The 15,084-nt window shown below is 36.1% G+C and overlaps 1 protein-coding gene across 1 annotated transcript in view; it reads left to right on the top strand.

Annotated features, from left to right (window-relative positions):
- LOC150100948 (glutamate receptor ionotropic, kainate 2-like) overlaps positions 1-15,084 on the top strand; it is a 369,413-nt gene that overhangs the window by 196,618 nt on the left and 157,711 nt on the right. The window contains exon 7 of the mRNA XM_090401147.1: positions 1,953-2,105. Coding sequence (XP_090257273.1) covers positions 1,953-2,105 — 153 coding nt within the window. The remainder of the gene's footprint in view (positions 1-1,952; positions 2,106-15,084) is intronic.

The following is a 15,084-nucleotide window of genomic DNA, read 5'->3' as shown; positions in this document are numbered from 1 at the left end:
TACCTGAAGGTCTGTAATCTATGTACCTTTATCCACAGTTCATCATAGAGCACGTTTTCAGCGGTGTTATATCCATAAAAATTGGACACGACACCAATGTACTCTTTACAGATGAGAGTCATAGTCTTTCCTCCAATTCTATATGACACTTAATCTGGTGTGAAAGTGGTACTGCTTACTAATGCAAGAATGATCTTGAAAGAGATAGATACAGTGGTGTTGGGTCATGGTTTGGGGGGGGAGGCATTATGCTTAATGGATAATTGATACAAGCTACAAGTACTAAAAAAAAGGAACTATGACTGGTGAACAATATTGCAATGAGGTTCTTCAACATTATCTTTGATTATTCCGTAGTGCTGTAGGCAAAGAATTCGTTTTTATGGATGACCATGTCACACCACATTGTATACAACCAGTGGAGATACTTCTGGAGATTGAGGATATTAATTTAATCAAGTGGCCAGCACGCTCCCCAGATCTCAACCCCATAGAATGTCTTTGGGACACAACAGGAAGAAGCATTACTGCTCAAAATTCCCCTTCAGAAAACAAACAAGGCTTATCCTTGCTTTGAAGGAGTAGTTTGTAGTTTGTCTTTAGGTTTTTGATACTAGTGTGCTGTAATGATCTAAAATACATGAAAAAGAAGAATTGGAAGACCAAGAAAGCAATAGTATGATACTGGAACAGGCCATTTGTCCTGTTCTACGATAGGAAGAAGATGATAAAATCTGACCTCTCATGCCAGAGAATGATAAATGTAAACTCCCTTTTTCTTTTCTTTTTTTTTTTTTATCTACTAAGGCTCAAAATTTTCTTTCCTCATTCTACTGCACTCATTTTTTTTAAATTTTATTTTCATCACTCTCCAAATTCTGATAATCCTTCTGATATGTTTAAATATTTTTTCTCCCAGACTTTATTTTCTGTATCCAAATATCTTTCTTGAAGATTTCAATGTCTACAACTCATGCTATCTTCTCTCTCTCATTCCATTGATTAAGCTAGAAGAAATGCTGCTGTTAACAAATACCTCACCATTTATCACATATTCACTTGACCATCTTCTGAACATACTTGACCTTTTTGTAACTAATTATTCTTTCAAATATACTGCTGTAGATGTCATTTTTCTTCTTGGTAACTCAGACTGCAGCCTTATCATTCAAACTTGCTTTTCAATGGAATATCCTTCTGTCATCCAGTCTCTCAATATTAATCCTCAAAAAGAGCATTGTAAATATTCAGAAATTACAATAATAACCTTGTTCAAAATCCATATATACTCAGAGATTAATGGAACCATAACAACTATAGCACTTGTTTTAACAAAGGCCGCATCTAAGGACTTGTCCTTTAATCCTTGGATGTCACACTTTTAATATTTATTTATTTTTTATCTGGTTCCCATCCATAAAAGGCTATTACTAAATCTGTAGTACATTAGGTCTGTGGGTGGGCTATGGATTTTTTTCTATTTTTATCCATTTTCTATTTTTTTTAATAATTTTTTAAAATTTATTTATACTCTGCTCTTGAATTTTGAACTAAACATTGAACTTTTTCAAGACACTTCAGGCCTCCAATAAGCGAGGGGTGGTAGTCTTACACTGGACATTGAAATTCATATCCCACCTATAGATAATCAAAACATCCATGGTCACAATGAGATTTGAACCCATGACCTGCTAGTTGGAGAGCTGGTATGCTAACCACTCAGCTGACTAGGCCAGTTGATTTGCATCTTATTATCTGAGTATTCTTACCTGCAAGTATAGCTCTGGCTTGAAGTGATCAGAATTTATTTCACTCATATTTTTATTAAGTTACATCCTTTGTAGATTATGCAGTTTACTTAAAAAATATTTAAAATTAATTAGCTTGCATGATCTTAACTTTGTAGATTTTGGAAACTAATAATATTTCTTAATTGATTGATTATTTTATAGACAGAAACAGCTCTAATATATGATGCAGTGAGACTGTTTGTAGATACTCTTCGAAATATTAGTTACAGTAAAACTATTAGTTTTCCTGCAGTATATTGTGAAACTCTCCAGAAAGGTGTGGATGGAACCAGCATTATAAATTATATGAAGTCAGTAAGTAATCACAGCTGTATTTCTTATTTGATGTTTTTTCTTTTTTTCTTTATCTTTCTTTTGTAGAAATAAATATTCTAATTTTTAAATATATGAATTGTCATAAAGATGAGTGGGCCATTCCATATTAATACATGGTGATTTCATGATTAGAGATGTATTTGATAAGTGAGTAACCAAATTGTTTTTGAGGAAGTGAAAATTTAAGATGTGATTGACATTGTATGTAGTCAGAGAAAATGAAAGAGATACTAGTTTTAGCAGTTTCATGTTATGTGATTGCATCAGTGTATCTTTACTTTCCAAAATGCCATATTTAATGTGGAAAAGGATAAAGTTATGCACTAAAGGTTGATATAGGTTTTGGGAGTGATTATGCACAGTGGGCTGAAGTTGAGAAAGCATATGCAAAAGTGGTTACAATAGCTCGCTGCATTACCTGATAATTGAAGAACATACCTCTTTACAAGGCATTGAAAAGATCCCATCTCAATTACTATGAACAGATCTGATTGCCTGGGATTTTTTGGCGATGAGAAAGAGGTGGATAGGATCCAGAGGTGAATAATTTCTAACTCAGCATTCTTCATTTAGGAATGCTCCTAACTGATGAGAAGCTGAGGATTTGTGGCAAAAAAAATCCACCTCTCATCTCTTTCTTGACTGCATTCATTCTCAACTTCCATGGATACCTTCTTGTCTTCTTCCCATCCTCCATCAAATGAGAAATTTCATCTACTGGTATTCTGTATAATTCTTTCAGAATTTTGTAGATCTCAGATCACATCACCACCTCTTTCTCCCATCTGCTAGTGTCTGCACTTCACAAATTCTCAAACTCTCTATTCCACATTCCACAGTCCTGTTATCATCCTTAAAACTCCTCTTTGCATCCTCGTCACTCTATCTGCATCTTACATGCCATTGTTTGTTTCAGCATAGTTATCCTTTGAGTGGTGTTTGCATTCTTTGCTGTATGGTCCCTAAACTTCAAGTTCCTATCTACTAAAACTTCAAGATGCCTATTCTGATCAGTTTCTTCTAGCATAATCACACCAATATACTCTAATAAGCCATTGATATCTCATTACACCAAAGTTTGTAACTTTATACTTATTAACATTGAACTGACAGTTTTCACAATTCCAACTTGTTCTAATCATCCTGCAAGTACTGCATCTCAATTACATTCCTGATTATACTACCAATCTTTGCATTATCTGCAAATAGCCATATGCCTCCTGTCAGATCCTTCCCAGTGTCATTAATGTAAAGAATGAACAATAATGTACCAAGGAATGATCTTTGTGGTACACTGCTAGTCGCCTTAAATCTTGCAGACTTGCATTCCTCATATACCACTTTTTGATTTTTGTTAGTCAACCATCCTCTTATCCAAAATTATAGTTTATAATACAATCACATATTCTCAAACTTATGCACCAGTCTTTAATGCTGTATTCTGTCAAAAGCTTTAACAAAGATCAGAAGTATCGTGGTGTATCTACTCCCCTTGCCTAACTCAGCTGTCACTTTGTTATAAAATGTGAGCAGGTTACTCAAATATGACCTTCCCCTTCTTATCCTTAGTAAGCCCATGCTGTTGATTGCTGAGTTTAATAGCAAAGACACATTAGTCTTTGTACCACCCTTGTAAGATCAACATTCAGGAGAGTTATACTTTCAGATGCTTTTTTCTTTTATTTGCAACATAATGATAGAATTCTTTTGGGTTATATTTAGCTTGCAGAGCCAGTTTCTTTTCCTGCCCAGTCTTAGCTTTCTGTACAATAGATGTTGGCCTGCTACTTATAGTTTATAACTAATACCCTTCTCATCTAGCAACCAATACCATAGGATCAAACTTAGTAATATCTTGAGGTGGTCTTAATTGCTGTTTTGAAGTTCAGCATGTAACTTCAAATAAATGTAATATCCATACACTTAGCCACTTCACATGCACTACAACATGATTATTGTCACAAAAAGAGGCAGAACAGTCATATCTTTTACTGACCCCCCTCCCTCTAACACTAGAATCAGTTATAATACCTTTTGACCTCAAGTTCCTTCTGTCACATGCTGGCTGAGGAAGTTGTGTCTGAAAAGTTCAATAAATTTGGCTTCATTCTTTTGATGAGATTTTACTGCTGCCCAATTACTGTTTGGAGAGTTAAAGTCATCCATGATGATTAATCATTTAGTATCCGTTAGTTTATTAAAGATACAGTTCATTGTTACTAGTAGGTCTGTAGCAACATCCAGCCACACGTTTGATTTTGGTGGATTTCACCTAATATCATAAAGCTTCAAACTTATTGCTAAATGGTGGATTTCACCTAATATGATAAAGCTTCAAACTTATTGCTAAATGGAAAACTGTTACTAATATTGATTCCTTAGCTTTCTACACTAACTAGACTCGAACCATCTGATGTCATTAGCATCACACTCTTCCTCTCCTATCTACTTTTCCTACAAATGCTGCCATTTGCACTCAATACTAGTTAGTGCATTTGCTTCTTAGAGCCAGGTCTCACTAATGCCAAAAATCTCAGGCCACATATTCATCAATGTAAGAAACTCAATCCTCCTTTGTTTCTAATACTCCTGGTATTTGTGTACAAACATAATAAGTTACCTTCATGCTTTTTTGTATACTTCCCTCTGTAATTTCTATGACTTAACTTTCAGATTCCCATTCATATCTAATTCTTCACTTATACAGACATCCTTGCACATTCTTAATAAGTCTGAACTGGACAAGCACATATTTTTTGTATATTTGTATCATTAATATAATTGCATAACTTACTTATTCTTACGCATAGATTCTTGCCATTTCTCCCATCGTCAAGTTTCTTGACCCTATAATTTGTCTCCTATTCTAGGTCTATTATTATTAATGTTATTATTATTATTATTATCCTAAGACCCCCAAGGAGTTAATGACTATCTTGGAGGTCCCCTTTTGTCATACACAGCATACTATGCCTTAAACACATTCAAAATTTCTGCAGACACCACGCTGTCATGCAGTGTATTCCAGTCATTCACATCTCTCTATGCAATGCATTCCAATCATTCACAACTCTCAATGCAATGCATTCCAATCATTCACAACTCTCCATGCAAAAATCCTGCTTTTCACTCCCTTGTTCACACCCCCCTTATACAGCTTCCAGGGATGACCTCTTGTTTTCCCCTGATCTCTGACTGTTTTATGAAAAACCTCTTCAACACTGATCTCATAACAATCCCTTACCACATGTACATCTCTATCATATCGCCCCTCTTCCTCTTATCCACTAGAGACTCTGTAAATTGCATCTTCTTGATCTTTCTTCATATTCAACATTCCAGAGATTAGAAACCATTTTAGCCCATCACCCCAAATTTTACCAAATTTTAAAACCTTACATTTTCTCCAGTCATGTTATTCTACCATAATATTTTTTTTTTTTTGCAACGTATCAAAAGAACAACAACATAAGATTTTTTTTTTATGGCTTCATTAGCTAACTGCTGCTTATGTTGTACTTTTTCTATCCATACCAACTGAGTTATCTCCCTTGCCTGTTCTTTGTATTCCTCATGGAAATGATTATTACCACTCCTCTTATGTTGCCTCTGTAATGGCTTTTTCCTCTGTATTACATGCTTTCATTCATCCATTTCACACCTAACTTATTTAACTTTATGACCTTTGGAATACATTTAGACATTGCTTCTACTAGATAGACCTTAGCAGAGTCAATCTCCTTTCCACTCAACACTCCTCATTCCATGCTACAGCCATAAGCTGTTTCCTGAGCCTCTCATAATCACCAGCCTTGTAGTTCTACATATACCAGTTCCTCACATGGTTATCAATCACTTCATGGTTGCTCTCACCATCTAGAGAGGGAGATTACATGCTTAATCTCTTCATTCATCCATTTCACACCTAACTTATTTAACTTTATGACCTTTGGAATATATTTAGATATTGCTTCTACTAGATAGTTCTTGAATATCACCTAAGCAGAGTCAATCTCCTTTCCACTCAACACTCCTCATTCCATGCTACAGCCACAAGCTATTTCCTGAGCTTCTCATAATCACCAGCCTTATAGTTCTACATATACCAGTTCCTCACATGGTTATCAATTACTTCATGGTTGCTTTCACCATCTAGAGAGGGAGATTTGACACCTTATTTATAATAATATCCTCTGATGAGATGATCAAATCCAAGACCCTCAATCCTCATGTGTCTTCTGTTACCTATTGCCTGTGGTAGTTGTTTCTCCAAAACTCAAGAAACTCATTTTCTTTACTTTTGGTTGCTATCTTGTTATCTCAGTCTATATTGCCATATTTAAAATCACCTGTAATGATCACCCTTTTCCTATTTACTTGGCTAATTTGCTTATACATTTCCTAGTCTCTCGTAGACAGGCTTATACGTTGGTTATGCATTTCTAAATAACTTAGGGAATTGAAACAACGTAGATCTGAATATAAATTGAATTATACTTTAATAGATATTTCCGATATTTCGGCAATGTCACATTGCCATTTTCTAAAGGAACTTACAAAAAGGCAGGTGCACATAGGCAATAACAATACAGTAACTGAGAATGAAGATATGATCATATATGATCATATATGATACTATATATGAGACAATATATGATCATATCTTCATATATGAATATATGATCATATATTCATATACAATATATGATCATATATGATACTATATATGAGACAATATATGATCATATCTTCATTCTCAGTTACTGTATTGTTATTGCCTGTGTGCACCTGCCTTTTTGTAAGTTCCTTTAGAAAATGGCAATGTGACATTGCCGAAATATCGGAAATATCTATTAAAGTATAATTTAATTTATATTCGGATCTACGTTGTTTCAATTCCCTAAGTTATTTAGAAAAAACATTTCCTAGTCACGACCCTACCAGGTCTATGGCAACATCCAACAAGATCATTGCCACTATTTCCCATTGCATCTCTACCTTTATGGACATAACTCTTTTTCTATCATTCCCGACTTACGCCGTTCCGTACTTATGAATGGGCTTCCATAAGAATAATTAATAATTAAATAATGAAATTATTAATTCGGGAACTAGTTTCTTTCGTGCATGTAAACAAACCTCAATTCGATGCATTATTAAAGCAGATTTTCCCATTACTTGGAAGTCAAATTTAAGGGTCACACTCACCATGTTTGAAGATTAGTTCTTGTACTGTTTTATTTCTGCTGTGGAACATTATTGTTCGAAAAAGAAAATTCCCTTTAAAATTCTTCTTGTGCTGGACAATTCTCCTGGACATCCAACATCTTTAGGTGACCTTCACCCTAATGTAAAGGTCGTATTCTTACCACCCCAAACACTACATCATTACTACAACTAATGGACCAGAGAGTCATTTCTGCATTTAAGACTTATTACTTATGACATACATTCCAGCAAGTATTCAGGGCTACGGAAGATGATGTGATGATCTTGAGAGAGTTCTGAAAGAATTATAACATCCATGATGCCATCAAAACATTGCTGATTCTTGGGAGGAAGTGAAGCAATCAACAAATTAAAGGGGTGTGGAACAAACTGTTTCATCAATTCTGTGATGATTTTCGTGGCTTCACAGAGGATATCGCCGAAGCCACGAAAACTGTGGTGGATGGTGGCAATGCTCTACAATTGGACATCAATGAAAATGATGACATTGACTTACTAGAATCCTATTTCACAAGGATTAACCAGTGAAGACTTTACTGAGATAGAGAAGCAGCTGATATAAACAAAAGAACATGAAGAATCAGAAGATCCAGAACCCAGAAAGTTTACGACAAAATAATTAGCTGAAGCCTTTCATCTCATTGAAGCAGAATTTTCTGATCAAGATCCTACCATTCAGTGGTGTAAAATCTTGTATAGAAAGAATTTAGAACAAAATTTTTCTATACCCATTTTACTTGGGAAATAAAATCAATATAAAATACTTGTAATTTAATTAATGTTTAACTCATTTTATGCTGTATTAAATCTGATAAAATATTACAGTAATTTGTTGAAGTATTTAAGAACCACTGAAATTGTACAAACAAATAGCTCAGACAGGATTAGACATGTCTAATCTTGAGGCTAGCACAAATCACTAAAGTCAATGAGTTACAGGTTTTCCCGCCAAAACTCAGGAACAGCCAGGTAGCAGAGGAACCCCCACCCCCCAAGAAAATCCGGATGACCAAATCTGAAGAGTTCCAAGGTTAGGAGAGTAGGATAAAAGGAAAGAATTGAGGGGTCAAATTACTCTGTTCCTGGCTCTCGCTTTGAGGGGGCTCCTATGTCCAGCCGTTCCAAGAACAGGAGTCACGTCCCGCCAGCAGAAGTTCGACGATGATAGGTGATTCGTAACATCAGTGACAGTCTATTCCAGAAGTCCCACCTCGAAGTTTCCTTGACGATCTCAGAGTATGCTGTATCATCATTTCGTGGAATAGTGCCTGTTTGTGGTTTTTAACCGGAAAGAAGAAGAACGTGTCCGTGATCTCTAGGATCTTGTATACTGAACTGGCTAAAAAGGTAGCAAGTAAGATTTATGTAGAGCTTTCCTAGATAGTGAAATTTATAGCAAGGACTGCTGATTCTATAGTTGTTAGCATAAAGAACAGTTGTGAATTCAGAAAGCCACACTTCTATTTGTGAACTAGTTATTTGCAGACTTCTGAGGAATTAGCTAATTATTATTATTATTATTATTATTATTATTATTATTATTACGAACAACTCCCAGGAGTCGACAGACTCATCGAGGGAGGCCCTAACATCATGTCAAGAACAACTATTCGACATTCACGCAGTATCTATCATACCTCGCCTTGAACTCATTCACAGTCATGGCACCCACAACAGACTCTGTCAGCTTATTCCACTCCAAGTAAAAGACATAGCTCTAACGCCCTTGCTAACCACACTCTTTCTCAGCTTCCATGTACGGCCCTTAGTCCTCCCACCACCACCAGTCCTATTCTCAAAAATATCTTCTGAATTAATCTTATAGAAACCCTTCAATAATTTGAATGTCTCAATCATATTACCCCTTTTCCACCTATCAACCAATTTCTGCAACCCATAAATCTTCAACCTGTTCTCATAAGGTTCATTCCATAGACCTGCTATCATCTTGGTCGCTTGTCTCTGGATCCTCTCCACCTCCTACCCATAAAGAAGAAACCCTGGTGCCCATATCTGGGCACAGTAGTCTAGATGGGGTCTTATCAAGGCTCAATACAGAGGAACAATAACCTATTTGTCTCTGCTTGTTAAAGTATATTTCAGCAACTAAGTGATTTGATGAGCTGGTTTAGCCTCTTTTGCAATGTGCCCCCCTAAACTTCAACTCCCTATCCTCCAACACTCCCAAATCCCTGGCCTTGTCAATCTCCTGGAGTACAGTTCCACCAATGTGGTATACTGCTGCTAATCTTTTCACCCCAAAATGCATAACCTTACACTTTACCACATTAAATTGACATCCATTCTCCTTAGCCCAGTCCTCCAAACTACCCAAATCATCTTGCAAAATTTTGACATCCTGCGCACTCACAATTGCTCTACCTAACTTTGCATCATCAGCAAACAAATGAACAGTTCCTCTCAGATCCTTTCCTATATCGTTAATGAACAAATTGAAAAGTAGTGGTCCAAGAACAGAACCCTGCAGCATACCACTAGTCACAGGCCGTCGTTTGAACTCTACTCCTGAATAAACCACTCTCTGATATCTCTCCATCAACCACCCTCCTATCCATCTCACCAACCCCATATCCATCCCCATATGCTGCGGTGTACTGATTAGAATTCCATGTGGTATCCTGTCAAAGGCCTTAGCAAGGTCCAGTAAAATCACTGTTAACTCATTACCTTTATCCAGTTCAGCCATCACTGTATTATAAAATGTGAGCAAATTACTGAGGAATGATCTACCCTTCACATAACCATGCTCTCCACCATACAGTATCCCATTTTCATCTATCCAATCCTATTTTTTTCTTGACTATTTTCTCCAAGACCTTGACAACGATTCCTGATATGCTAATCGGTCGGTAATTTACAATAGCAGTCTTGGAACCTCCTTTATGCAGTGGAACTATTTTCCCCTCTTTCCACCCCCTTATGACTAACCCAGACCCGAGACTCAAATTAAACAAAATCGTCAAGGGTAGTGACAATTCTTTAGCCGCTTCACGTACGACACGAGCTGATATACCATCCAATCCCACAGATGTATTGACACTGAGGTTTTCTAATAGACTATTCTCTTCCACTTCATTCACCACAATTTCCGTATAAGCTATTGGTTCATCCATTCCTGCAATGTCACCACCTGGATGATATATTCTTGCAAAGTTCTCGCTGAGTAATTCAACTATATCAACTGATTCGGTTACCTCCCTACCATCGCCATTCTTTAAAATCATTCTGCCATATACATTTTTTCTTTTACTTGCAACATATCGAAAAAACTGTTTGGGATTCTCTTTAGCCTGCATGGCTAATGGTCTTTCATAATCCACTTTTGCTTTTGTTACCACACTCACTACCCTTCTGGCCTGCACTTTATACCGTTCATGTGCCTGTCAGTCACCTTTCTCCTTAAATTCCCTCCGCAGTTGTTTCTTTTTTTGCAGCTCAAGCTTAATGGTGTTTTTCATCCATTTAACCCCTACTTGATTTATTATTAGGACTTTAGGTATACAGTCAGCCATTGCCTCATGCAAACACTTCTTAACTGCCTCCCATGCACTATCAACATCCAGCCATTGCAGTTTTACATGCCATGACACTGAACCAATCAAACTCATAAGCTTGTCATATCAGCCCGATAATTCCACATGTACCCTGTCTTAATTGTAAATTCCACACCTTTAGCCACCTCCCAAGTCAAGACCCTATGATCACTTTCACCAATTGGTGGTAACGTGGTCATATTCGTTACAGTCAAATTCTCAGATACAATTACTAGGTCAAGCACTCTCTGACCACTATTGTTTTCTATTACATGCTGTCACAGATAGTTATCCCTGAATAACTGCATAAAATCCAATTCCTTCCTCCCATGTGTCCTCTCCTCCTTCCAATCAATGTTACCATAGTCGAAATCTCTCATAATAATTACCCTCCTTCCACTCATTTCTTCTATTTGCATATGCATACTATCTCCACCATCTAATGTTATGAGATGAAAGGGAAATTGAAGATAAAGTTTTGGTTATGCCTAATTATGTTTATAGCCTGAGCTAAATTAAGTTAGAGTGTGAAGTAGGCTATCCATGTGTCTGATTTCTATGTGAGCGTATAAATTTTCTATGTCATAAAGCTTAAGCGAGAATGCTAATTTAATCGAGAGGAGTACCAGACGTGCGGTTTACATTGTTTACATGTTACTTGGTTGAGTGAATTAGAACCAGATAATTTTTGATATGTGTAGTTTTAATATTTGTAATTATCTCGATTACAAATATTAAAACTACACATCCTGATTTTGCCTTACCAATGCACTGTCTCAGAAAAATATAGAACCTGTGTGTCCTTAAATTAGATTAGCCACGACTAACTAATATTAAGTTTTAAACATTGCTTGAATTAGAATAAGTTTAAGAGATATTTCCATGTTCCGCTGAATGTTTCTCTTGCATGTATGGGAAATGTAAACAATTCCTTTGCGTGATCTTTAATGGCGCAGCCGATAAAACAAGTAAATTTTTAAAGATCAAAGCAAGAGAAAGTCAACAAGATAGATAAGGGAGTTGGTTCCAGCCCGAAGCACTTCCTGAATCTAGATTCTGTACACATGAAAGTAGCAAGTTTATGAACTTGAGAGGGGGGGGCAGAATTAAATTGTAGACTGAAAGGATTAAGAGTGATTGAACTAGTTCAAGCAACAACTACAAACTCAGTAGAACTACTGTAGGGAAAGAAATACAAGGGTCGCATTTCAACATTTAATAACTAAAAAATAAAAATAATATCATGAAATTGGAGTAAGCGGTATGCAGTTATTGAGAACATCAGCTGCTTCAAGGCCATTTATAATGAAAAAAGAAAAAGGCTGTGCAAACAACCCTAGATACCTTTTTTAAGAAACCAACTTTAGTGGTAAGCTTCTCTCCTCCAGAAACAGAATCAAATCCTGATTCTCCAGCACCGGGTTCATCCTCTCTAGCACCATTTCCATCGTCATCATCTTCTGATTAATGTTGGCCTACCATTAATCGGAAGATGATATATAAAATATATGTTGTCTCAAAAATGCCCCTTCCAGTAAGCACAACATTGATGCAACCTTTAATATTCTTTTTTTGAAATTTCTCCTGTCTCCTATCTAAATTTTTTGTATTAGTTTGTTTTTATGTTCTGTTTGTTTGAATTAAAAGAAAGAGCTCAATAGTTTTTATAACTTATTAATACACTACAGGGGTATTATTATTATTATTATTATTATTATTATTATTATTACACTGTATTATTATTGCCACATGTCAGCCATTATAGTAGTGTTATTATTATTATTATTACTGCATATATGCTGTTCATCAGGGATCCAAGTTACATATAAATGCAACTTAAAGACGTTCTCAGGAACGTATCTCGTTCATACTGTTGTTTACTGCTGTTTATTTTTGATAACTTAGTTTGTTTACTTGTTTATTGGCCTGGAGGATTTGTCATTGACTTTCTATGTTCAATTTTTGAATCTTGTCTTGAACGGAACCCAATGGCAATATTCATGAAGCAGTCAACTAGGTGAGAAGCACGAAAATCAAATGCTGCTAGTGACGTAGATGGAACCATTTTTTCAAAAATGGTTCAATATTATGATTGCAGTATGTATTCATGGTGAAATGTGAAAGATGTGTTTGTGGAGAAACTGAACAGAAGATGAGAGAAAGTATGGATTTGTAGAAAGTGCGATATTTTGTTAGACTACAGTTAACAAAAGCAAAACAGATTAAAGCAATGAAAGAAACGGAAACTATTTAGACTAAGAAAGTGAAAGAACACAAGAATGAAGAAGCAAAAGGAAATTATAAGAGAGCATAAGAAACTATAAATGAGGAAACGGAAGTAAGGTGCAGCAGAATGAAAGGTAGCCAGATTACGAGAGCAACAGAGATAGAAATTGCCAGAATGCAAGATTTGAAGGAAGAATTATTCAGATGAAAAATTAAACAAGGAATATGTGGAGCGATAAAGAAAACAAATGAAAGTGTGCCTAAAAATTACAGGTGTGTATGATGCTATGCATTTTGAAAAGGGTCACTACCCAAGCTGGTTTCAATCTTTATTGAGGTCTAGTCAGTGGGAACCAGACCCGGAGGTGATACTTAGGTTGAAGTATTGCAGAAGTCATATTTTCATATACGAGTTTTCAAAAGTTGTCATACCTTATTATTAAACTACTCTGGATTAGAGAAAGTTTTTGGAAGTTTTCCCACTTAGTTATACTATAAATTAAAGATACCAAGAAATTATATACTTGGTTTAATCCTTTATCCAAGTGTAAGCAAACAAAGTTTGCGCCTGAAATATAATCAGGACAGGGCAACTCGTACATAGAAGCTAATGACTTCACATCACTTGCCTTAGTATCCTATAATACAAAACACATATCCTTACGGGTATGTATAATGCTATATATTATGGGAAGGGTCACTACCCAGACCTAATTAGTCCTGATTATATTTCAGGCGCAAACTTTGCTCCCACTGACGAGACCTCAGTAAAGGTCGAAACCGGTCTAGGTAGTGACCCTTTAAATAATGCATAGCATTATACATACCCGTAAGGATATGTGCTTTGCATTATAGGATACTAAGGCAAGTGATGCTGTGAAGTCATTAGCTTCTATGTACGAGTTGCCCTGTCCTGATTATATTTCAGGCGCAAACTTTGTTTGCTTACACTTGAATAAAGGATTAAACCAAGTATATAATTTCTTGGTATCTTTAATTTAGAGCTGATGAGTGATTCAAGAATAGCAGTTTATGGACATTTTAGGGATTAGTTAATAAGGGTCATAAGGTCTGCTATCCAGGAGGAAGAATGAGTGAGATAATTCATGCTTTGGACATGAGGAGAAAATGAGCAAAATAATTAGTGGTAGTTGTGGGGATAAATGATTTAAGTTGACATAAGGATAATGTAAGGAGAGATATCAGGAGATTATTGAAGAGAGTGAAAGATAACAGTATAGTGGAAAAGTTTATTAGTTTGTTGCCAAGGTATGACAAAGATTAGTTGAGGCAAAGAGTTAGAATCATAAATGGTATGCTAGCAGAGCTCCATGAGAAGAAGGAGCTCTGCTAGCATACCAGACATTTTATAGATGTATGGCATGCATTTAAGGGAAGAATGGAATTCTACAAATGCGATGGATTGCATTTAAATGAGCTTTGATGTAAGTGAACTAGACAAACTGTTGCTAGATGAAAGTGCAATGTGTATTGCAAGCTAGCGATCAGAAGTAAGATGTGAACTGATCGGAAGAGTGGTATTGAAGAGACTGGGGGTGCTTGGCAGTGGAAACAATAGCAGTGTTGGAGATGAAGAGAGATCAGGAATGAAAGAGAAACAGGGAAACTGGGTGAGCCCAAGTGGACAGGGAGACATACAGCAGGGAAAGTAGATGTTGGAAGTAGTACTGAATCTATGTATGTATGGGGGATGGTCACCATAGAAATGGAATAGATCAGAATGCGAGTCGGGTAGTTGAGACAGAGCGGCTATACAGGGTGTTCGGGATAAATTTGACATATTTATAAATAATTATATTTTTCCGTAAGTTACATGTATTAACACACACTTCTCTTCATTTAAAAGTTTGGACCCTTCTTCATTCATATACAAGATGTCAGAAAGGATGGATAGCTGGAACCCACCTGAATCATGGAAGAGAATAACT

This window comes from Typopeltis vanoorti, chromosome 12, assembly GCF_054136105.1.
Source record: "Typopeltis vanoorti isolate ZY-2024b chromosome 12, IOZ_Tvanoo_1.0, whole genome shotgun sequence".
Classification (NCBI taxonomy): Eukaryota; Metazoa; Arthropoda; class Arachnida; order Uropygi; family Thelyphonidae; genus Typopeltis; species Typopeltis vanoorti.
The sequence above is the reverse complement of the archived record's forward strand: the minus strand, read 5'-3'. Positions and strand labels throughout refer to the sequence as shown.